At 40.1% G+C, this 23,109-nt stretch overlaps 4 protein-coding genes across 7 annotated transcripts; 1 reads left to right on the top strand and 3 right to left on the bottom strand.

Moving 5' to 3' along the window:
* Positions 1 to 118: 118 nt before the first annotated feature.
* LOC122408657 (CD63 antigen-like) lies at positions 119 to 9,044 on the bottom strand. 2 transcript variants are annotated; one of them, XM_043415568.1, is made up of 5 exons: positions 8,879 to 9,044; positions 1,915 to 2,103; positions 1,469 to 1,642; positions 744 to 956; positions 119 to 609 (listed from the first exon to the last, which is right to left on the bottom strand). In XM_043415568.1, exons 1-5 carry the CDS (start codon positions 8,936 to 8,938, stop codon positions 535 to 537), a joined length of 711 nt encoding a protein of 236 aa, XP_043271503.1. In that variant the 5' UTR covers positions 8,939 to 9,044; the 3' UTR covers positions 119 to 534. The 2 variants fall into 2 exon arrangements, with proteins under 2 accessions (XP_043271503.1, XP_043271504.1); XM_043415569.1 differs by lacking the exon at positions 8,879 to 9,044 and adding an exon at positions 6,244 to 6,539.
* Positions 9,045 to 10,646: 1,602 nt separating this feature from the next.
* On the bottom strand, positions 10,647 to 14,784 carry LOC122409966 (uncharacterized). Of its 3 annotated transcripts, none has more exons than XM_043417894.1 (6): positions 14,675 to 14,784; positions 13,811 to 14,001; positions 13,074 to 13,259; positions 12,799 to 12,966; positions 11,708 to 11,929; positions 10,647 to 11,443 (listed from the first exon to the last, which is right to left on the bottom strand). In XM_043417894.1, the coding sequence occupies exons 2-6, from the start codon at positions 13,868 to 13,870 to the stop codon at positions 11,270 to 11,272; spliced, it is 810 nt and encodes a 269-aa protein (XP_043273829.1). In that variant the 5' UTR covers positions 13,871 to 14,001; positions 14,675 to 14,784; the 3' UTR covers positions 10,647 to 11,269. The 3 variants fall into 3 exon arrangements, with proteins under 3 accessions (XP_043273829.1, XP_043273828.1, XP_043273827.1); XM_043417893.1 differs by lacking the exon at positions 14,675 to 14,784 and adding an exon at positions 14,491 to 14,640; XM_043417892.1 differs by lacking the exon at positions 14,675 to 14,784 and adding an exon at positions 14,243 to 14,463.
* A 75-nt stretch (positions 14,785 to 14,859) lies between these two features.
* On the top strand, positions 14,860 to 19,747 carry LOC122409961 (protein HID1). The gene is made up of 12 exons (XM_043417886.1): positions 14,860 to 15,122; positions 15,634 to 15,996; positions 16,253 to 16,306; positions 16,386 to 16,609; positions 16,819 to 17,066; positions 17,209 to 17,439; positions 17,519 to 17,644; positions 17,842 to 18,098; positions 18,210 to 18,456; positions 18,622 to 18,794; positions 18,876 to 19,039; positions 19,124 to 19,747. Exons 1-12 carry the CDS (start codon positions 15,057 to 15,059, stop codon positions 19,344 to 19,346), a joined length of 2,376 nt encoding a protein of 791 aa, XP_043273821.1. The 5' UTR covers positions 14,860 to 15,056; the 3' UTR covers positions 19,347 to 19,747.
* On the bottom strand, positions 19,560 to 23,091 carry LOC122409964 (uncharacterized). The gene is made up of 4 exons (XM_043417888.1): positions 22,247 to 23,091; positions 21,740 to 22,061; positions 20,959 to 21,211; positions 19,560 to 20,878 (listed from the first exon to the last, which is right to left on the bottom strand). The coding sequence occupies exons 1-4, from the start codon at positions 22,338 to 22,340 to the stop codon at positions 20,426 to 20,428; spliced, it is 1,122 nt and encodes a 373-aa protein (XP_043273823.1). The 5' UTR covers positions 22,341 to 23,091; the 3' UTR covers positions 19,560 to 20,425.
* Positions 23,092 to 23,109: the final 18 nt, after the last annotated feature.

The following is a 23,109-nucleotide window of genomic DNA, read 5'->3' as shown; positions in this document are numbered from 1 at the left end:
AATTCTAATATTGTTGAGACATTTTTTCATATCAAAATGCAATCGATTTAACGGGATTTTATTAGAACTCTGTTCTAAACGCAAAATATAAAACGAAGGTAAACAAACAACGAGTGTATCCTAATTGAGGTACGGCTTTATTAAAAGCGTGAAAAGTCTTAAATCGAAAGTATATATAAATATATATTTATAATAATAACGAAGTATTAGTAATAATTATGACTAACAAAAATTTAATTGGATGGATACTGTCGGCAATACGAACATTTATTTTTTTGCGGCTCCAGGACGCATAATAACTGGTCATTTTTGTACGTTTGGATCGAATCGCTAGGATTATTTTTCGCATTCAATTGATACATCGAACCTCAAAAGTTTCGATTTCTGGAGAATTCGGACGTATTAACATATGCGAATATCGTGGCTAACCGCAGACGAGAAATAAAGGTATCGAAAAATAAATGGTTTTTGTTTGTTTCACGAATAGAAAAATAATACGTATCGATGGGAAACTTAGTTTAGAGGGCCAACAGCTCAGACCCTGTAGCCTCTGCGTTCGGCGTTTCGTATCGAGTTGGCCAGGCAAAGAGCAAATATTATGCCGATGAACTGTAAAAACAAAAAAGATTTATTTTTTTATTCATACACATTTTTGAAGGAATCGAAATATTCATTGCACCTGAATTTTATCAAATTTTCTTTATAATCGGTACACAGTTAAATCTAAAGAAGGAAAAACGTACCTCAATAACGGCAATTCCGATGGCAACGCCGCCCAGAAGGATGCCAGCATATTGCAAAAATTCTTTGGTCCTCTCCAAGCAACCGTTGAGATAATAGTCCCCGGTGCAGATCGCTTTGTTTGAATTTTCGGCGTGATCGCAACAACTTCCAGGTACGGTTCCGTTCCCTTTTGTGAAGTAGTCCTTATAACTATCAACGCCGCAGCACTCAAACTGTATGAAACAATTAAAATAATTAATAATGACAACAACAAGTTCAGAATTGTCGGCAGCGTTAAAACGTCTCAAATTGATGATTACTAAAAGTCGAAAAAAAATCATTTCCCAACAATAAATCGAGGGAAATAATCGAAATCGTTATAATATTATCAATAATAAATCGAGCGATCTTTTTGAAAGAAGAACAAATAAAAAAAATGTGATTTTAACCCATAGTAGTTTTCGTGTCCTTTGAGAATTCGTTGGAGAAAAGAATAGTAGTGTTTCCGAGTTCCCATTTATTGCGACGGACCGATCGAAGTGGTCGAGGTCTCTAAACCCTTGATATAGTGAGACGCACATTAAGGGTGGTTAGTCGGAAAATAGCCTCGTTTCTCGAACCCCACCCTCTTGATAAAATTGAACTACTTTTTCTGTCGACTCTATGGCGTCGTACCTTTCAACAGGCTCTTTTCGTAGCGCACTACGAAAATTTTTTTTTCTTTTGATCTTAATTCTCAACTCACCGTCGTTTGGGTCCAGTCGATGACCTTTCGATCATCCTCGTTGGTCCAATACTGGTCGAATGCCTTCGTATAAGATTCCCTGATAACGTCCTTTTCGACTCCCTGCAGCTTGATGAAAGCGAAAATCGCAATGGCCACTTGGATAACCAGGATCGTCAGCAAAAGCATCGCAAACTATTTGAAAATGTGACAAAAAATCAACATTATTGCACGAGCAAATTTCACAACGCGAAAGTGAAAATCAGTTTTTTCATTATAGCGCACTTCTTTTAATATTAAAAATTTTTTTTTTTAATGAGCCACTTTTTTAAAACAGAGCCACTGATTTTTTAATATTAGTGAACGAATTAGAATGTTGTTATACGAACAGATTGTCGTTGATATGAGAAGTTCGATTTTAAAAACTGCTCCAAATAAAGTTCCTTCAAAATGTATAAAATACGTACCGTGACAATCATACAATGACTCTCGCGAATAGCGCCGCAGCATCCGAAAAATGCGATGGTAAAAATAATGGCCCCCACGACGATGAGCGCGATTGCCGGGAATGAGACATTTTCCTCGAGAATTTCAGCAACATTTTTCACTTGTAGATGAATTATAATGCCCACTATGAGTATCGCCAGGCCACATAGCTAGAAAGAGTGAAAATAAGAACAAATGAATGGTTTTAAAAGGCTCATTGTGCGAAGAGTTTTTGGGCACAAGGAAAAATACATTTTTCATAATACTTCCATGACGCTGAATTTTGCAACACTACAGTCCAACGAAATGATCTGAAAAGCCCTCCGATAATTCCAGTAATTCTCCAATTTCGTTGCAGCTTCGTAAAATAAAAAATTGGTGAATAAAAAATGTTTTTTTCCTTGATTTCGTTGGACTCGAACGTTGCAAGCTTCAGCGTCGTTATTCGACAGAACAACCACGCAGCGATAATTCAAATGAATCATCACTGCCTGAAATTCATGTCAATAAAATTCGACCTACAAAACGAATACATTAAAAAAGCGATGAATCAAAACGCCATTTAGATAAATATTCGTTCAAAAATTCCCCAAATAATTTTTATTTCTGAATTTATGACCCAACGCACTTTAATGACAGTTTATACGCGTAAAAAGCTCGATAAGATTATTCGAGTTTTAATGCCAATTCGAAAGGGAGCTCGGGTCGGGAATCATTCTCTAAACCACTAGTTTCTACTTATTACAGAAAAATCTTCGTCCCTGGAGGTTTCTGCGACGTCACCGATCGCCGGTTTCTCTCAGAGCCTACCCGCCGATCGAGTTATTTTTATCTAAAACTATCTATAATACATATACGAGGATCGCGATTACTTTGCAAAGTTTAGTAGGAGTAGAACTGGGTCGTGTACAACAAGTGCAATAACTCGTCGCAGCCTTGTAAGCGAGTCTGACTTTTTACGAGATTTTCCTTTCTCAAGAAACGTATTTGATTTTCTTTCATTTCTAAATCGATAAGATTAACGTGTTTTGTATCGAGTACATCGAGCGTTCTTCATAGTTCGTTATCAGCTGTGAATTTAGTTAGCAACGTCGTGATAATGCAGCGACTGAAATATTTCAACAAACGCGCGTCTGTCTTTCGTTCTGTTTTTTTTCACGCATCCGGTACAGTCCTTCGATTCCGCCAACTGGTGGTTCGTGACGCATAGATAATGGCGGGTGAGATAGCGTGCGATAATGGGCTACGCGAGCAGTTTGGCAATCAAAAGGGGAATGGCGGAGTATTTTTTTGCGAAATCGAGTCGAGTATTTTTCATTTTGTTCTTATGATTTTTTTTCAATGCGGACGCGATGAGAATCCCGTTACGTGACAATGCCTGCCTCGTTTCCAATTAAATTCAACCTTCCCTTGGGCCCGAGCGAGGTCTCGCTCTCCTCAATTGTTTGCCATGAATTTTACAGCGATTCGCGACTCCCAGCACACATTTTTTGAACTTGACACCGATTCCGCTTGGAAAAAAGTGGATCCGAGGTATTCGGGAGCGACCTCGTACGGATGAGGAAACGTAGGAACCGTTCGACGATTCTCCCCAGCGCCGAAAGTCTTTTGTCAACGATAATGGCTATTTCTCGATAAAAAGTGGGTTTAGAGAAAAAATGTATAGAACATAAAATGCGCAGGTCTCCAAGATCTACAACTTTCGTACCAAACATTTTTCTCTAGAATCAATGTTTATCGAAATATCATAAAAAACCTTCAAAAAATCTGTTTTTCGGCAATTCGTGAAATCTGCGCCAATTTTCATTATCGCATTCGCGCCCAGCGAGTCAAGATACACAAGTTTACAAGACTCCAAGCAAAAAAGCCGTTCAGGCTTTTCGGAACTTGATCCGCAGTCGTTTTGCATCCCTTTTGACTCCCTTATCGCTGTTCCGAATCCGAGCTCTACCTCAAAGCTGCAAGCTGCGTTTCGTCGCGTTTTTGTTCACGGAAAAATGGTAGACGCGGGACTCGGAGGAGAACGGAGCTCCCAGATCTTAACGAGAGCCTTGAAATTCGGGATCGATCAATGAATTCCCGTCGCTTCTATCGGCGCCGTGATTCCGCGTTGACCGCCGCATACGAAATAAGTGCACGTAGAGTTTTGCGGTGTGCAAAAACGAGCGATTGCGTAATCCGTGCCCTAGCAATGCGGTGTTTTTAGTAGCTGTGAATATCAGCCGCTTCGCGTTTCCCTCAAGTGCAAAATTACACTTGATCCGCGGCAGCGTACGAGCGGCGAAGAAAAACGAGAGTCGCAGTTCGTTCAGAAAAGTAAATAAAAATGAGAAAAAAAAAAAAATTACGAAAAAACACGTTAATCGGCTGGAAAAATATCGATTCAATTTTCATTCGATTCAACGCGACGATTAACCTCGTTAAAATCCTATCAACACACACCGCTCAAATGACGAACGTTTAGCAACGAATTTTACAGCTTGCCGACGGTTTTTCCTTTGTTTTAAACTCGTTTGATCCAACGATGAAAAAAAGTACGTGCAAAAAAGCGCACGAACTCGGTTTACGATAAATTTTTATACGTGGAAATTCGCACACGCATTGACGTTTATATACAACACGCTGGGTGAGATGACATCACAGAATAATAAAGAGAAGCAAGACGTCCTTGTACTCGAGACCCACGCCCGACTACGAATCATCGCCCCGGAACTGTACTCGGAGGAAGCGAAATGTCGGGATTTGGAAAAACCGGTAGAGCGAGCGAGTCCGAAACGAAAAAATGGCGCTGAAGTTTCCAACGTTGGAGTCCAACGAAATGATGTAAAAAAACTCTCAAATAATTCCAGTAAATCTCCAATTTTCTTCCCTGCCGAATTTCCAGTTCGTAATTTTTTAAGCCACATCGATAATTCGTGAAATAAAAAAATAATTAATTATAAATCTTTTTTTCGTTCATTCCGTTGAACTCCAACGTTGCAAACTTCAACGTCGTACGAAAAATGTATTCACCGAGTTGTTTTCTCCCCGCTTTTTTCAACTTCGTCACGCGTATATATGTCGCTGCCAATTTCTCAAGGTCACGCATAGATCGATCGTTTATTTCTGTACCAGCGTGGGCGTCCAAGAGGAAAATTGGTCAACCGAAACCTCGGACGAATAATGATCGATTAATCGATGCAGACTCTGCGCGAAATCGATCCGACGGACTTCGTGCATATACGCGCACGAAAATTCCAAGAACGAGGGCAAATCCGAGGACAAAGACAAAATGTCTCATTGACGCAGACAGAAGCTTCAATTCGGATTCCTCTCGAGTCCACTGTCCCTTGGAGTTTGCGAAGAAAACTTCGAATCGACTCTCGCAATTTCAATCGTTGAATGTAATTACAGACCAGAAAACGCGAATTGCGTTTGTCATATTTCCCGTCTTTTCAGCAACGACAATCATCGGCACGCTCTTCGACGAAATAAATGTTTTCGTTGTTAAAGCATTCATCGTCATTTGTGGAATAAATTATAAAGACAAAAATATATTTCGAATTCGTTCGAGAATTGCCAATCTGTTGGATTTTTTTTCGATCAAACGATTCGTTATGGAACGCCCCTCACGCCTTTGTAAATGCTTATTTATAGCCAGATGAGAATACTTTGTACCGACCGCGTTACTCATACGATCATTAGCGAGATAAAGAAGATTGTGAGGCGCATGCAAACCAACGTACTTTTTGTTTTTGTATTCATTCGTTTAACTCGAAGGCAAACGGTATACGAGGCCGGAAACTTGGTGTTGTCACATTTTTTTCTGCGTCACACCGCCCCGAGTTCCCGGGAATTCCCCGAACGATTTCATCCAACGATTGCTATCCAAGAGGCTCGGCTCAGTTTGAAGAAAATTCGTCCAAGAAATATTTTGTCTCATTCTTGTTAAGGCGAAAAAGCTGTGATAAAAGTTTGTGCCGTTGATGCTTCCAAGAAAAATCTGCTCTCCGAAGAAATGCGAGTCGGAAAAAGTTGGCCGAGTAGTTTGTTTCGAATGATTTTAAAATCACCTAACCTTACTTTACATTTTTGACGTCAAAGTTCTTCGAGCCATCGCTAAAACACTCAGTCGCAACACAGGGCAGAAAATGGGTTGACAGTATATTTGTTTTCGATTGCTTCAAAAAATGTCACTCGCAAAATGCATTTTTTCTCGGCCTCACTTAGTTCTTAAAAATAGGTTAAGTGTACGGAGGCTTGAAACTTTTGGGCGAATGAAAAAACGATTGGAAAATTTGAAGCGGCGAGATCGAGAAATGCGAACTTACTGTGAAAATAAAGTTGAAGAGAAAAAGAAGCCACCTGGCACAGCCGTAAGCGCAGCTCATGGTTCACGGAGCCACGTAGATTTCGTGAGTGGAAAAAAAACTGGAAGCTTTAGGTTCACGGCGAAGGAAATTTTGGACGCACTCGATGATTTTTTGGTTATAAGCGAACGGTTCGAGAAGAGCCGCAGGACTGTCGGAACGCACGATGTCGGGGCTACGTGAGACTCGTATCTTTCCGTTCGTGCGATTTAAAAACACACCAACTGTGCTCACAGCGAGACTCGTTGCCGCTGTGAATATCACTTTCCTCTTCTCTCGCTACGCAGATTTTTCTCGGAACGGCGAGGGAGGGGGGGAATATTAGAGCCAGAGAGGAGAAAAGCCAAAATTTCGATGAGAGTGTGTAGGATTTTCAGTTGACACGATTGGGGGAAGGGGAAGTGGGGGGATTCTATTGATGGGAGCGCGACTCCCTTTCCACACGCGTACGAGCAAGTTTAACCGCCTCGACGAGTCATCTGATACGAGGGAAAATACTTTTGTTTCTCAACGATACTAATGAATTTGAGACAAGAAAAACAAAATTAAAATTTAGATAATCAACGTCGTTGGAAATATCATAGAAATGAGAACCGCTCAAATCGAAGAGAAAAAGTCGCTTGGTTTATTCCTCGTTTGTACTCGAAGCAGCGAAGAATCATTGCTTTGTCGCTTCACACTTGGCGGGGACCGAGGAGAAGGTGTTGAATTCACGTCTCTTAATTTGAGGTTATAAACAAACGTTTTGTGTTGACACATCGATCTCCGAATTGCGAGAAATGATGAATTACTGATTGATATTTGGCAAAACGAATTTTCGCATGGATTTCACGGAATGTTTGACCAACGCAGTAGCTAGAACTCTTCAAGCCGTTGTAATGTCGTCAATCAAGATAATTGACGATTATTACTCCTCAGTAAAGTCCGTTTTCCCAACCAAGGCACGTCTTCTCGTGTTTTATCGTATTTTCCCCATCGCGTTCATGTCTGACAAATCGTGCCGCTTTTCGAGCGCGCGTTGTTTCTGTATCCGTCGCACACTCCAACTCGGAACGTTTACGTTACATCATAATGTTTCTTCTTTGGGGAACGGAGCGCGAACCAACATTAGACATCGACCTTGGAACTTTCGTACGTTAGTGCGAGCTCCGTTGTATTTTGGCAACTACGACAGTGACTGTGACAAATCGAATCGGAAAGAGCGCATACTTTATGAACAATTTATTAAATTCGGGAATAATGTTTTTTTTAAAATATCATTCATTTTATTGGTGCGTTTTCAAGAATTGAAGTTTATGAAGTACGCATTAGCAACATTAGTCAGTCTGAAACGAAAAATAGGGCCGCATTTGACCGAGGGCGGCGCCACCAAACACCGTAAGTAAAGACTCGCGACGTTAGGAGCGCCACTAACCGCTCAAACTTTCTCGATCTTTCCTCGAGCATTTCATCCTCGCTCTCCTGTCCCGTGTCTCTTTTATTTTCGTAAAATACACACTGTAGCACGTATCGTTGTGGACTCTGGATGATTTCCTTTCCCACTGCCGAGCCTCCTTTTCTCAACACAAAGCTCTTACATCAGTCTATACTAAAAACAGCGTCCACGCGCAATCGACTTGTGAAGCGCTGGCAATACGGCGTGTGTATATATGTGTGTGTCGGTTATACCGGTTTCTCATGATTCCGCATACCTGACCACAGCTTCTCGCGGGACCACAACAACCGTGTTCTACCCTCTGTTACCGGAAAGGGATCCTTTTCTCTTCGCTTTTTTTTATACACCCATAAAAAAATAGCGTGTATATAACCGCACGCGGATGCGTTTTATTCTTCACGGTGGATATTATCCAGCTCTTGCAGCGTTATTTCGGAACACGACGGTGAATGTAACGGACTCATTTTGATACAATAGAATTCAGAACGTGCCAAAGGTTGGATAATTCATTTTTTTAAATACTTAAAAAAAATATATCGAATTGGTTTGACTGAATGCGATTGCAAATTTTTATTCAAATTTTGACCTGAACAAGAGTTTGATGTGATGAAGTGTGAAGGTGTTAAAAATTGTTTCATCTTCAATTTCATATAAAAATGATCGGAAACTCAACAATAATTGGGCTGCAGATAAATTAAAACCGGTACGTTTTCACGCCACAAGGATAAATATAAGGAGCTAGAAAAATCGAGAAATTCAGCAAGAACGAGATTCCAATAATGTGATTCGTGATAACTGTTATCGGCTGAGTCATCCGGATAAAACAAAAACCGATAACAAAGTTATAAATACACTTCTTCGATCAAATATCACGGAAAATCGTAAATTTACACAGTACGAAAAAATAACAAAATCATTATTTTCGAATATTGGTTTGACACTCGTGAATACTTTTTTCAACATGTTTGACAGAGATCATTAATTTTTCATCGAATGTTAAAAATATTTGTATAAACCGTCATCGAAATAAAAGGCCGTTGTTTATTTTCCTTCAAATGTTCGAACTTCAACAACCGAGCATTTCGTTTGTTGATCGTCCAATCACGATTACAGAAGTTACTTCGTTGTATTATTAATCCGAGTAGAATTCAAATTACTTACCGTGAAGAGGAAATTGAAAATAAACAGTAGATATTTAATAAAATTTATCCCACAATCCATGGCGGAGTTGGATGAAATTCACTTTTTTTCGTATCGACGAAGAAAAACACGAAGCGTACACACGAATGACCAGACGCGATGTGCGCGTTTGATGTAGCTTCGGGGTTGGAGTGGTTGGACGCACCTGAGAGCTCACGTCACGAGTCGCGATCTTCTTGTAAAAGTGGGGAGAAAAGAGAGAAGGAGAGTTAGGCCAAGTTCTTTCACCGGTATGTTGTGTGTACGAACTAGCTCGAGGGCTCGAAGGGGGAGGGAGAGCATTGGGGAAAGGAAGGATATAGGTACGAAGGAGACAAGAACGATAAAATAAAAAAAACAAAGAAAGACGATTGTGGCGCAGGAAGAGGGTAGGAGAAGCGGGGAGGGGGGGGGGGGGAATTACGCGGGAAAGAACAGCAACGCCGCCACGGCGTAAAAGTTCTTCATGCAGGAAAGCAGGATGCTTTAGGCTTTGAGTTCAACTCGTTTGCCCCTCGGACCGTTTAACACGTACGCATATAATTGTATATATTACGAATGGTTATTAAATATAATAATGAGCATTATGTATTTATTCGGGTATGCTCTCAATTTATCAGTTTATTTGATTATGTGACATTTTATTTGTATAAAACTGTTGCCTTATCATTGTCACCTCGAACTGTTACGGTGACCAATCGATATCGTTTCTAAGAGCCGCTATCTACTGATCGTTGCGAGAACATAGATAATAAAAATCTGTTTTCTCAAAAGTTACCGCTACCATCGGAACCGCATCGAATAGCGACGTTGACAGGAAGCGCAAGGACGCTCCTTTCAATCTCATTTTTTTGAACCTTACTGTCATATTTTGACGGATTTTTCACAACAAACTTTTTACATAAAGTCTCTTCGAAATTGGGAAATCTTATTTCGCAGCGTTGATCAAAACTCTTTCGGCCCCGCATCGAGAATGACCGTTTTACTTAATTTCTTAACCCTACTTTTGCTCCGAAGAGTTAACCAAAAATGTTTGGTCGTTCGTCAGTTTGTTTGAAACGAAAAAAAATGCATTGTTGAAAATGTTGTGTCCCTTTCGTCATTCCGAACTCGAGGTATGAAAACAGGACTGAATAACGAATTGAAAAAATATTTTCAACCGTATCGGTTACGAGGATGGTAATGCGATGATGCATGCTTTCTTTAAGGAGGGTGGATCACGAAATCAAAATAATCAAAATTTGATCAAATTTGGTGATAACATTCTTTGACATCAAGTACACAAATACAATTTTTTTCAAATTTTTTCACCACATGGTTATCGAATAATTGAGCGTTAAATCCAAGCTCTTATGCACGAGATGTATAATTGTATATATGTAAACTCTATGCTTGTCCACGTGAACTTTAGTGCTGAATTACTCGAGAGCTATGTGGTAGAAAAATCTAAAAAAATGTATATTTTCGTATAAATTTTTAAAGAGTACATTTACCAAATTTTATGAAATTCTTATCATTTTGAAATTCTTCAGATTTTTAACATGGTTTAGCATGGCAACGTTGTGTCGTCGCGATCCACCCGCCTTAAATAGGCATCAATGAGAAATTCGATCATTTTTAAAAATATATCATTACAAAAATAAATTTCCGAGTGTCTGGATGTTCTCTCTGATTAAGACACGGACCATGATCCGACAAAAGATATTGATCGAGCAACCGTTCACGGAAATGAGTTATCAAACAAATATCGTAATCTCCGTTTCAACTTTTTATTTTTTGTGAAAAGTGTACAGGTTATCACCAAAGCGAGGTGGAAAAAGAGCAAAAACAACGAGTCCAGCAACGCGATATCAACGAATAGAGTGCTGGAGGGGAAAGGACTAAAATTTACGCGGGATCGTGCGATAAAAGATGAGATTTCTCGAGAGTTCGCCGTGCCTCAAGGCAAACAGACGGTTAACACATGTGAGGTTATAATCGATGACTAATGCATCATCCCGCGTCACTCCATCGACCTTTCTCTCTCCCACCCTCGCGTTTCATTGTCCGAGTAGTGTTTATATCGTTTATGGTAAAATGACGTATCTATACGTGTCGTCTGGTCGCAAGAATTCGCTCACGTTCTTCAGAAATGATTCATAAACGATCAGACGCTATGCAACGATGCTAAACGAGCTTGTAAATAAAAAATGGATTCTCTTCGAATTATTGACTAATCGCTCTCGAAACGTAATGTCAAGCGGATCCCGATGTGTTTCGTTCCTGTAAAAATCGATCTATAAAAGTGGTAAGTTTACTTCGAAGATGCATTCACAAATGAATGAGCGTCGTTGTAAAAAGGGGCAAATGCGTAAAGACAGCGTTTCGAAGTCATCATTCGACGCAGTGGACGGGCGAGCAACCTTCGCAAACGTGCTGCGGCCCCAATTGTAGCCCTGTACATGTGGCTCTCGAATGTTGTTGACTTATACTCCTCACAAAGCTCCGAGCTCGTTTTTTATTCACGCACTTCTTCGCGTAAGCATGAAGGCCGAAGGCTTCGAGAATCTGACGATCATAATAAAACAGAAATGAAAAATAGATCAAAGAGCGTATGAAATTTCATCGCGAGAGAGCTCATGACGAAATAAAACGTTCGTGAAAAAGTTGAAAAACAAAATGAAACCTCGCGACGAAAAGAAAACGTGGCGAGTTGGTTCAATGGCTACCGCCGAGTTCGATGACGGACTACAGAAATGGCCATCGGGGTCAGAAAACGTTCGGCGCAACGGCGGTAAGAGCTGACATGAATATTAAAAAAGCCATACAAACCTGTATAATCGTCGCACAAAACGCCACCACGGATGTGTAAATCAGGATCGATCGATAACGATGCAGGGCAAGATCGCGACATTCGTCGATGTAGAAAACACTACAGATGTCGCCACTTTCGTATTCCTGATTCCCGCTCAACGGTCTCGTGTTGCAACAGGACCAGCTTATAACTTGGTCCTCAGTCCAAGTCGAGGACTCCTCGAACCCGCAGCATTTGACCTGCGAACAATTGTTTATTGTCAGTCATCTGCGCCTTGGTTAGACAATCACAGCGATCAAATGTTTAACCCGAAAATTTTGAAGCGATTCTTTTATTCGAAGACTCTTCGTTTTCTTAGACTTATTTCGTATATTCGTTAAAATAAAGTCCGAAATGCAAACATTTGTATGCAGAAGGGAACGTGATAAGAAACTGTCGAATGATCACGTCAAAGAGCCTAACAACGAAAGAACCACACTTTGGGAATATATTTTGTTTTCTCGCTCATTATTTCCAACACGATTTTGCTTCTGGGAAAGCAACTTTTAACACGATGCCCGTGTTTACACACAAGTGAGCGCGCTCAACCACGAACACAACCTCGCAACGGACAACCCGCGATGTACACAAAACACAAAAAGCTGACTAGCCGTGCCGGCGGCTTTAACTACGGTAAGAAATACTGTGTAGTCCAGCACTAGTGCTTGAATGATAATAACCTCAAAACTCGTGACATTTTTTACTTCTGACCTTTCACTTGACCGATTCGCGCTCGACCCCGAAGTATTTTCGGACGTACAGGAGTCAATTCGTAAAGAATAAAGTTCTTGTCAGCACATAAATTTCTTCGTCGTTCGCGATATCAAATAGAATGATGTGCGATACATTTTTTAATGGGTGGTTCGTCGATGAGAAATCGAATCACAAAAAGTGTCTCGCGTAGGCTGCTTCAACAGTAAAATTTTTCAGGTTATACGGTAACTTATAATCAAGTCCCTGTGGTTCGTAAGCATTCAGTTGACACGAGTAGACGTCACTGATGAACCTTTTGATATTTTCTTCCAAATTATACCTAAAATTAATGGAAAAAGCTAAAGTATGAATATACCTTGATCTCGCTGCTGTTCAAGCCTGATCTTTGATCGATTGACCCAACAGTTGCCAATTCGTGTTCCAATATTTTGAAAATCGCCGTATCCACCTTGCCGTGATCGATTAAGGCCCAAACCCCAACACTCGCTTCGATTATCGCCACGAAAACGACCAGAGTCAGAAACTAGATTTGCAGATAATAGAAAATAAAAATTCACGTAACTGCGAGACAACATAGTCTGAGGAATTCGCTTGACACACAGGAAACTAGAACGAATCGAGTCAACGCACCATCGAAAGTTGAAGGCGATTGTATTTTGAGTCGAAAAAAAACCAGAAGTAAGGGCCAAGAATGATGTTGAGAATTCCGGTCGTTAAAAGAAGAACCGGTGGACCGTACCATTCCGATTTCGTCAGTGAACCGTGAAGTTGATCGACGAAGTAACTTCCGGTGGCACAAACTACGACGCCGGAAATCTGGAAATTATTTCCTTTTTCAATTACACGACATTACAAAAAAGCATTTTCGAAGTTATTGCGATCTGAAGTTCTTCAAGTAATAGACTCGCGTATGTACTCGAGGCGGCTATAAAAAGCGATTTTCAATCTTATTTTCATTTTTTTTATTAAAAATAAACGAAAACTAGTAATGTTCGGACAGAATTCTCATTTCAAATTGAAATTCTGTCATTCAGCGAAAATTCACTCGAAAAAATATATCGGAAGTTGCTGATTTACCGGAAGTTTACATGGTACGCTTCTCAGGTGCGGGGAAACGGGAATCGTTATAAAAAAATCCGGTAGAGTGCGGTAGCGATTGGGATGGAATATTTCTACCTTATCGGCAGAACTTTCCTGACTCACTTCGTTTCTTTTCTTGCATATTTTTTTCTGAATACTGCGGCGATGGATCAGTTCAATTCTCACTACTTCGAATTTTCACAGCGGATAAGTATTATTAGCGCAGAAATAAAAATTACTGGTTAAATAAAACATGAAACAACCAAAAAAATGGATAATGAACTTACGCCTAAAAAAATGAAAGATGCTGTGAGAAGCCAACGCAAACACGAGATGTTGCTCGCCATGACTTCTCTTCGTTTATAAATACTCGGATTCTGATCGTGCACCGGCTTCGGTGGCTGGCACGACGACAACAATAGCCAAGGGCGAAGAACATAGCGAGGGTGTTGCTCCGTTGATGATCCGTCGTTGGCTCCTACCCCGAGAATAAATCACATTCTCGTTCAAACAATTTTCGTATTATATTTTCGATATTTTTGTATTCTTCATTTTTTATTTAAATTTGGCTCATCAGAATCGTTATATGCGATGAAATAACACAGTTATAGTGGAAATGAAATTCGATCGAAAATCAATACAGAAGTAATAAAGTGCAAATTGCAGATCTGACAAAAATTCATAAGTAATTATGGCAGTGAAGGAGTTTCGTTGCGCACCTCCGTCCATTTTCTCTTCCTCACTTTTATAACGATGGCTAAATATATTTGTACGCGTTTTTAAAAATTTATATTGAATTGAATATAAAATTATCGGCACGAGCACAGTTATCCAGATTTTTATTCGCTGCTTATTCAACTCGGACTGCACGAAATTTTTTTACTGTATATATGGAGACCATGTATTGTATTCGAGATAACGTTCGCTTCTCAGTATGGCGATAAAAAAGCCCACGGTTTCTTATTACCTCTTCATTAATGTGTATTAATGTATGTGATTTGAGTCCAATTTGTTTACGCAGCAAAAATATTCGTAGAAAGCAGTTTCCAGGCAGTTTCTTTGTTTGAATGTATGCAACTATAGCGAAGAAAGAATTTGAAACCGTACACAAGAACATGCAGTTTCGAACTGTTTCGAATATTCGTACGTACTGCAGGTACTGCCTAAAGTCTTCACAAGTAGCGCTCGCTTCGCATTTGGACCGACTGAAGTAGGCCACAAAAGACTCAGCCAGAGCCCGCAGCGTATTGAAATTTTGAAGAATATTACCCCCTCCACTCCAGAGAACAATTTTCCAGTTGACAGTTGTTTCGTGCGCGACTGCTGAAAAGCGTAGGCGTGTAATATCGAACGAACGATTCCAGCGATAACACGCAATATGTTATGAGAACATGAAAATCATAGAACACTATTCATATCAGCATCAGTAACATTTTCCGCATCGTTCAATATAAAAACGTTAGGATCCGCTTTTTGCCATTTTATTTTTTCAACATTAAATATTGTTAATTAGCATCCTGAGTCTCTCGTATAATGGGGAACGCAGACACAAAACTTAATTTCCGTAAAGCAGTCGTGCAACTGACGTCAAAGACCCAGGTAATTATAACAACAAAAAAAACACTTCTGCTTACAAAGTCTACGGAAGAGTTGTCGACTACAGCAGGCGACGCTTCTTTGACGTTTCAATGTTTTTTTGTCGTTCTGAAGCAGACGACAATATTGTTGTATTGTCACTATCAGATATTGTAGGGAATTAAAAATTTATAGACAAATACAGTCCCCATATCAACTAATTTTTCTTAATTTTTGTTGTTTATTGCTCTGAACTGGGTTTTCGTTTCAATTATAAAAAATTGATTTATTTTATTCCTTTGTTTCATGTTTTTCTATCGTTTAAATCCGACCGTATTGGTGAAACGATTATAAGAAACCAAAGGCAATTGTTTTTCCAATAAAAGAAAACTAACGGAATTAAATTACTGGAAACACTTTTCCTGTCAAAATCTAATACTTCATGAAAATAATTTTTCATCAATATTCTGTGAAATTATTATGCTATGATTTTGGGAATACTCCAATTTGATAATTAAATTTCAATATGATTCAGGTGATAGATGCATCGGATGATGTGTTTTGGGACCAATTTTGGTCAGAAAATGTATCCAGTGTTCAAGACATTTTCACTCTCATACCAGCACCGGAAATCCGAATACTAAGAGAAGAGGCACCGTCAAATTTGGCAACGCTCTGTTACAAGGCAGTAGAAAAATTGGTCAAAGCAGTGGACAGCAGTTGCAGAACTCAGCAAGAGCATCAGACAGTTTTAAACTGCTGTAGATTGCTGACTAGACTTTTGCCTTACATTTTTGAGGACCCTGATTGGAAGGGCTTTTTCTGGTCCAGTTTACCTGGCAAAGAAGAACATGACGAAAGCGTTCCACTTGCCCATTCGCTTCTCAATGCACTCTGTGTTAGTCACTTTTTTTTCTTACATAAAAAACAGTTTTGGCGAATTCCAATTATAAAATTCGCGTAATTTTGGCAGTTCTCATTTGCAAAGATTTTCAATTTTTGTATCTCTGAGCCATAAACTTAGGGATTTTTTTCAACGAAAATTTTTACGAATAAATTACTAACTTTATAAAAACGATTTTTGCCAATAGTGAATTATCTCAGTACTTTCTACTCCAAGCTCATTTCTGACGATTTTTTCTTTTTCGTTTCAGGATCTCCTGTTTTGTCCAGACTTCACAGTTGCAGCAAATAGAAAATCTGGGCCGGTAGAACAACCTTTTATATGAATTCCCTTAATCTTTTTACTTTCAGGAAAATTCATCCAAAAATCATGAACTGTTACAGGAAAAGGCTGAGGAATTGCAATCAATCGACAGTTGTGAATACATTTGGGAGGCTGGTGTCGGCTTTGCTCATTCACCACCCCGAAATCCCACTCTCGATTCTAATCGTACTGAATTGTTGAAACTTCTTCTCACTTGCTTCAGCGAAACGATGTACAATCCACCAAGTGATCTTACTGTTACGCCTAATCGCTGGATCCAACATCTTACTAGTGCTGAAAATCGGTGAACAAAATTTGTTTTCTATGAATTATTGATCAACTAAGAAAGAATCCGATTTCTACTCGATTAGTTGAATTTGATCATTCCTCAATTTGAATCACGTGTTAGAGTGTTTAGATCATTAATTCATGACTTGAACTTTCATTTTTTCGTATTAAGCATCCTTCCACAATATTTTCTCTCTTAACAATGATATTGAACATTTTGTGCAGACACGCTCTACCAATGTTTACATCTCTACTGAACACGGTTTGTGCGTACAATCCAGTGGGTTTTGGGATTCCATACAATCATCTTCTGTTCACGGATTCTCTAGAGCCTCTCGTCGATGTTTCGTTACAAATTTTAATCGTAACTTTGGATCATGACACAAGCGGAGGCACAGCAGCTACGACAGAGGAGGGCACAGTCGGAGATAATCTTTTCATAAATTATCTCAGTCGTATTCATAGAGATGAAGGTAACGCAAAGGAATTTATACTAAAAATCAAAAGTTCGAGTTACTGCTGAGGCATCATACGAAATCTAGCAATTCAAAAAACATTGTCAAATTCCTAACGAATTAATCAACGTGTAAATAATTCAGTTTTTTTCACTCATAGACTTCCAGTTTGTACTGAAAGGAATCACGGGATTGTTGAACAATCCCATGATGCAAACTTACTTACCTAATTCAACGAAGAAAGTACACTTTCATCAAGAGCTTCTTGTATTTTTCTGGAAAATGTGTGACTACAACAAAAAATTTTTGTACTATGTACTCAAAAGTTCTGATGTTCTTGACGTTCTGGTACCCATTTTGTACCATCTCAACGACTCCAGAGCTGATCAATGTAAATATTCTGTGCATTTCACTGCCTTGACGAGATTTCTGTGACGTTAATTAGCGAATTCTAATTGTGTTATTTACAGCAAGAGTTGGCTTGATGCACATTGGCGTTTTTATCCTGCTTTTATTGAGTGGAGAACGTAATTTTGGTGTGCGATTGAATAAACCGTACACAGCTACGGTGCCGATGGATATTCCAGTATTTACAGGTAATTCACTTGGATGTTATGGAATCAAAAATTCTACAAGAGAATAAATCATCATGAAAAAAATCGAAATGCAAATTTGAGAGAAGAGAAATAATTGCTCGTTGTTGAGTTCAAATGATGTTTACATTTTTAAAATTTCAGAAAACATGAAAATCTTTTTGGACACTAACTCTAATTTTTTTCCTGTTGTTTTTTAGGAACTCACGCTGATCTTTTAGTCACTGTTTTCCACAAGATCATAACGACTGGGCACCAAAGATTGCAGCCACTTTTCGATTGTCTATTGACAATATTGGTGAATGTTTCTCCTTATCTAAAGACACTGTCGATGGTTGCGAGCACAAAATTGCTTCACTTGCTCGAGGCATTTAGCACTCCGTGGTTTTTATTCTCCGCCCCTACAAATCATCATCTCGTCTTTTTCCTACTTGAAATTTTCAACAATATAATACAAGTGAGTGTCTTAGAATAAAAACTCGGTAGATTCGAAAATTTGAGTCAACTTTGATTCCAATGCACTGTTTTATTAATTATACAATATTACTACGCAATTTTTTAATTCCAGTATCAATTCGACGGGAATAGCAATTTGGTGTATACGATTATAAGGAAACGCCAAGTTTTCCACGCTCTGGCAAATTTGCCGAGCGATTGCGGAACGATTGCAAAATCATTGAGCAAACGACAACGCAGACCAGTGCCATCGACGAGCACTTCGACCGAAAATGTGCGGGAAGCTGCAATGGAAGGTTCGCGACCAGCACAGCCAGCAGAGCCTGGAACACTTAAAGCGACGCTCCTTGAAACACCAGGTATAAAAATGAATAAAGTAGGTTCCCCATTCGAAGACTTTGTTTTTCTCAATTATTGAAACGTCCCTCGTGAGATCGCATTTTCATTGCTATTGCTCGAATAATTGGTTCGCTTGCACACAATCTGAACTTAGCCTAAATTTTTGCACGATTTCACATTTTCAGGTATTGAAAAAATGACGGAGAAAGAATCCGCTCATCCTTTGAGTCCTTCCGTCGAAGTGGAAGTCGGTCAAACCATTACCGACAATGGCCATGAAGATGAGAATCCTCCAGAAAAAACTGCCTCAACGTCGGATTCCCCTCCTGTTGCGTCGAAGCAAAAGACCATAGTGCCCGTAAGTTTTTCCATGCATTTTGTAAGAAACATTACAAAATTTATAAACATAATTAAAAATTTGATTTTCCTCATAATGCAGAAAGGAGGAATTCGAGTTGGCGATCAAATCAATCAAGTTGTCCCTAACCAATGGGTCCCATCCGGGGATTGGGTTTATCAATGGAAATCGAAGCTTCCATTGCAGACGATCATGAGACTGTTGCAAGTGTTGGTGCCTCAGGTTGAGAAAATATGCATTGACAAGTGAGTTCATGCATTGAACGAATATTTCGTTGCTTTTCACACGATACGTTACAGCATCAACTAATCAATTAAACATTTTTCCAGGGGATTGACCGACGAGAGCGAAATATTGAAATTTTTGCAGCACGGTACACTAGTAGGTTTGTTGCCAGTACCACATCCAATATTGATAAGAAGATATCAAGCGAATGCTGGCACAACAGCTTGGTTCCGTACTTACATGTGGGGAGTTATTTATTTGCGAAACGTTGAGCCACCAATTTGGTACGACACAGACGTAAAGCTCTTTGAGATCCAGCGAGTTTGAGCTCGAGCTTTAACCGATTCTTTTAATAGCGTGTAAATGTTTTTACTGTTTGAAAGTTGTGGAAAAATTGAGTAAGCAAATATGTGCAATAAGACAAGAAATTATACGATAAAGGAATCTCTGCGAAACGTGTAGAAAAATAGAGAGAAGAGGAAACAAAATAATGCACGATCAAATGAGCATGGCTGGTCGTGTATAATTATAAAAAGAAACGACGTTGAAGACTTTTATTAGCTGGAGCGTTTTCTCTGTACAGTTTCGCGCGTAAAATTAATCGATTTTTTTCGCTTATATCCGTTTACATATCGTGTTTCGTTCGTTCATTCGTTTGTCCTCTATGAATTATTAACGTGCGTCATCGATTATTGTAATACACATGGTATACTTATTCTCTAAATTTATCACTTGTGCGTGTGTCCAACTTCTTTCATTCCTTCTCTGTTTCTTGGGCTTGCTCAAGAAAAAAAAAAACATCACAAATTGGAAGGATCGTCCCAGCAGGAAAGTCGAGCACGCACCTGTAGATTTCGGCTGGCGGGATCAGGATAGCCGTGTGTTTTGTAGGCCGTCGAAGACAATCGTTGGCTTGTAACAATATTTTTGTGTGTTTCGGATCGCGAGTTTAGTCTCATGCCCGTACGAAGTGAAAGAAAATAACCTCATAAAGAAAAAGTACGAGAAATCCAATGTCGTTTTTTTTGGCAACGTTCATTATGTACAACGCAATTCTTCTCGCAACTCGATTATTTTATACAAAAGAACATTTTTCATTGAATTTCCAAGCAATTTGAGGCAACGTTGTCAGCTCAAATAAAATTAACGTATATCCCGTTTTGTAAAAAGTTAATAAGGAAAAATACGCTAATCCGCACGGTGGCGCTGCACGCACGCGTGATTGATTTTGAACGATTGACGCAGCATCGATTCCGCTCGTGTTTGTTGCTGTAATCATTTGTTTAAGTGTATAAAGATTGGCGTATACAGAGTTACTGCAATTATCACAGCTATCCTTGATGATTCGTCGATTGATTTTTGAACCGCCGTATAGTGGTTGAAGAGAGGGGCGAGGGAGAGAAGAATCAGTTTTCGTCGTCTTTGGAGAAAATCAAAACACGCGTATGATTCGTCGAATCTTCGTTCATGGCTTTGTCGTAAGAGGGCGGTGGGGCTTCTTCCGGGGAATCGGGAGGGGGAATAAGGATGGCAATGTGGTAAGGAGGTGGTGGGGGTGGTGGAAGGGGCGACGTTTGTTGTTGCTGCTGTTGCAGCTGATGCTGCATCTGCATCTGTAGATTCAACTGTTGTTGTTGCACTCGAGGGTTCAACTGGTGCTGAATGACGTGTTGAGCATTCTCGTCTCTCGCGGTCTCGAGGGCAGCGGCCAATGTAGCAATGTGCTGTTCTTCAGGCTCAAGATGTTCCTGATGTCGAAGATGGCTTTGGGCACGACGAAACAACGTCGAGTAACAACATCCGGAGAGCAGGAGGGTGAAGAGAAGACCGCAAAATATGAGCATATCGAGACCAGCGTCCTGTCAACGACGAAAAAAAAAACATGGAAAAATCGTCGTGTCAAAGGGAAAACATTTATCCACTATTTTTCCATTCTCACCCGATTGCTGAAATAGAATTTAGCCACCGAAACGAAACCGGTCGCAAGTACGAACGTTATCCAAACGCCGCACCTGAGCCTGTAGCCCGCCAATTCGGTGTCGCTTATTTCGGAAAAATCCAGAAATCCCGCCCGATTAAGGCCTCCGTTGTTCGTTGTCTCGTTCGGTAAGACAGGTCTCTCGCTGCTGCTACTTACGATTCCGCCACCAGAGGCGGCGGCAGCTGCAGCAGCAGCTGCGTTCGTAACGTTACTATACCGAAAAAGATTTTTCGAAAAATCAAAATATTTAAAAACGACCCGGACACGATAAGGACAAATAGCTCATCGCGCATTACGCCACTCGGATTGGGAAAATTCTTGCGCGATCATTTTTTCCGACCCGTTGACGCAAAGGAAAAATGAATTCAAACTTTTTCAAAACTGCTCTCACCCTGCTGGATTTTCTGTTAGGTATTCGCACGAGTGAACTCCCAATCACGATGCACATAACTACGATCCGAGCAACGAGAAAAAATCCGGGGAATTATCATCTATGCGATATTATCTCGATAAATGTACTTTTCTTTTTCCCTTATCTCGCGATCAATTGCTCTTCTACTATTTTTTCTTCCTCGTTTATATTTTTTTCGTAACATCAATAATCGAATAATTAAAATTTTGGAATACACACACCGGATCGCATATTAGTTTCTCAAGTAATACATAATCGAGTCACCCTGTATATAGGAAGAACATGTTCCACGGAATCCTCTCGGTAGACCTTTTGTTCTTTAATTACTTGCTGATGACGATGCTCGAACGTGATCTACGAATCCGGGTAATTCCGGAATCCGTTGTTTCTTCGTCCACGGCAAAGTCCGGAATAGGCGGGAGCTGCTGCTGCTGCTGCTGCTGCAACGACGGAGGCTGATTTATTTCCGATTGTTGTTGTTGCTGGTGCGACGGTTGCTGATGTTGGTGCCGAGGATGACGAGGTCGGGTCGGAACACTCGGGCCAGGAGGACAGTTGTGAGCGGGAACCGATGCACCGTTGAGACTTTGGAAACGATGAACCGGAGTGACCATCGGTCCAATTTCCCTTCCGCGTCGACCGCGTTGACCTTGGCAACGTGTTAGTATTCTTTGATGCTTATTGACAGATTCAGTACTACTTTTTTTTTCTTTGTTTTCTATTGAGATATGAATCAACAGTGGGCTAATACAAGCTGAAATAATAATACATGCGGTTCCGTTGGACACTAGCGCCATTTTTGTTTTCTACTAGAATTTGGAATGATTTTAATACCACAGCGTCCTTTCGATCCGGACGAGGCGCAAGGATATCTGCGGCCTCCAAACCCGTAGTTCCTGCCCGCCGGCTTGTTAATCCAGAAATGCATCAGCCACGAGCGTTCGTTTTACCACTTGTCGAATCGAAGAACAAGATAAAAGGAGCAGAACGATGGGGAGGGGGGAGGTTAGGGGCGGAAGGGACAGGGAAGTAATTATCTTACGAAAATGCCGAAAATGCGTTTCGCGTTGAAAAACACGATCGATGTATGGACTCTCGTCTTGAAATAATGATTTTAAGCTTTATTATAATTATTTGCGATTTATTATATACACGTATTTATGCTCATATTTTAAATGACGGGTTTTACACGATTATACACTTTTATTTTTATCTTTGTGAAATCACACCGAGCTTTAATCTTCGTTTGAAAGATCTCCAAAGTCCTATCCCACACATCCCCAACATTCACGGTTAGTCTCGGCTCTCCCCATCTCGAAAACGTTCGTCGCAATGTCACTCGATATCATCCACCTATCGAGGCACAACCTCCCGAATTCAAAGATCGCAATTGCATCGGATATATTTACGTGTGAAACGAGGTTTTGACCCACGCAACACTCGGGACTCTGAACTCTTTTTCTCTTTCACTCTCATCCGTTCGATTATCTTTCTGTTCTTTTCGTTGTTTCTTCGTTTGTTTTTTGAGTTCACGGGACATGAGAAGTGCCAGCGAGATAGCGCGCGGCTCAATCGTGACCCGCGCCGCGCGTCAATACCAGCCTCCACGGACCCCCGGTTTTGCCTCCCCAGCTCACATCACATACACACGAAGGATAAACCTCTCTTAGCTTCGCCCTTTATATATACCTTTCCAC

This window comes from Venturia canescens, chromosome 4 (genome assembly GCF_019457755.1).
Source record: "Venturia canescens isolate UGA chromosome 4, ASM1945775v1, whole genome shotgun sequence".
Taxonomy (NCBI): domain Eukaryota; kingdom Metazoa; phylum Arthropoda; class Insecta; order Hymenoptera; family Ichneumonidae; genus Venturia; species Venturia canescens.
Note: the sequence above shows the minus strand (reverse complement) of the source record. Positions and strands in the feature narration are given on the sequence as shown.

What these genes read in the sequence shown, in the direction of transcription:
- LOC122409961 (XM_043417886.1), top strand. Translation starts at nt 15,057, where the DNA reads ATGGGGAACGCAGACACAAAACTTAATTTCCGTAAAGCAGTCGTGCAA. An exon ending in CGCTTCTCAATGCACTCTGT is followed by an intron (nt 15,997 to 16,252) that starts GTTAGTCACTTT and finishes TTTTCGTTTCAG; the next exon opens with GATCTCCTGTTTTGTCCAGA. An exon ending in AGCAAAAGACCATAGTGCCC is followed by an intron (nt 18,795 to 18,875) that starts GTAAGTTTTTCC and finishes CTCATAATGCAG; the next exon opens with AAAGGAGGAATTCGAGTTGG.
- LOC122409964 (XM_043417888.1), bottom strand. Translation starts at nt 22,340, where the DNA reads ATGCATTTCTGGATTAACAAGCCGGCGGGCAGGAACTACGGGTTTGGA. An exon ending in CGGATCGAAAGGACGCTGTG is followed by an intron (nt 22,062 to 22,246) that starts GTATTAAAATCA and finishes CACGTTGCCAAG; the next exon opens with GTCAACGCGGTCGACGCGGA. An exon ending in TCGAGCATCGTCATCAGCAA is followed by an intron (nt 21,212 to 21,739) that starts GTAATTAAAGAA and finishes TTTTCGGTATAG; the next exon opens with TAACGTTACGAACGCAGCTG.
- LOC122408657 (XM_043415568.1), bottom strand. Translation starts at nt 8,938, where the DNA reads ATGGATTGTGGGATAAATTTTATTAAATATCTACTGTTTATTTTCAAT. An exon ending in TTTTCAATTTCCTCTTCACG is followed by an intron (nt 2,104 to 8,878) that starts GTAAGTAATTTG and finishes CACTCTTTCTAG; the next exon opens with CTATGTGGCCTGGCGATACT. An exon ending in GTCATTGTATGATTGTCACG is followed by an intron (nt 1,643 to 1,914) that starts GTACGTATTTTA and finishes ATTTTCAAATAG; the next exon opens with TTTGCGATGCTTTTGCTGAC.
- LOC122409966 (XM_043417892.1), bottom strand. An exon ending in CATCTTTCATTTTTTTAGGC is followed by an intron (nt 13,260 to 13,810) that starts GTAAGTTCATTA and finishes AATAATTTCCAG; the next exon opens with ATTTCCGGCGTCGTAGTTTG. An exon ending in ATCGCCTTCAACTTTCGATG is followed by an intron (nt 12,967 to 13,073) that starts GTGCGTTGACTC and finishes CTGCAAATCTAG; the next exon opens with TTTCTGACTCTGGTCGTTTT.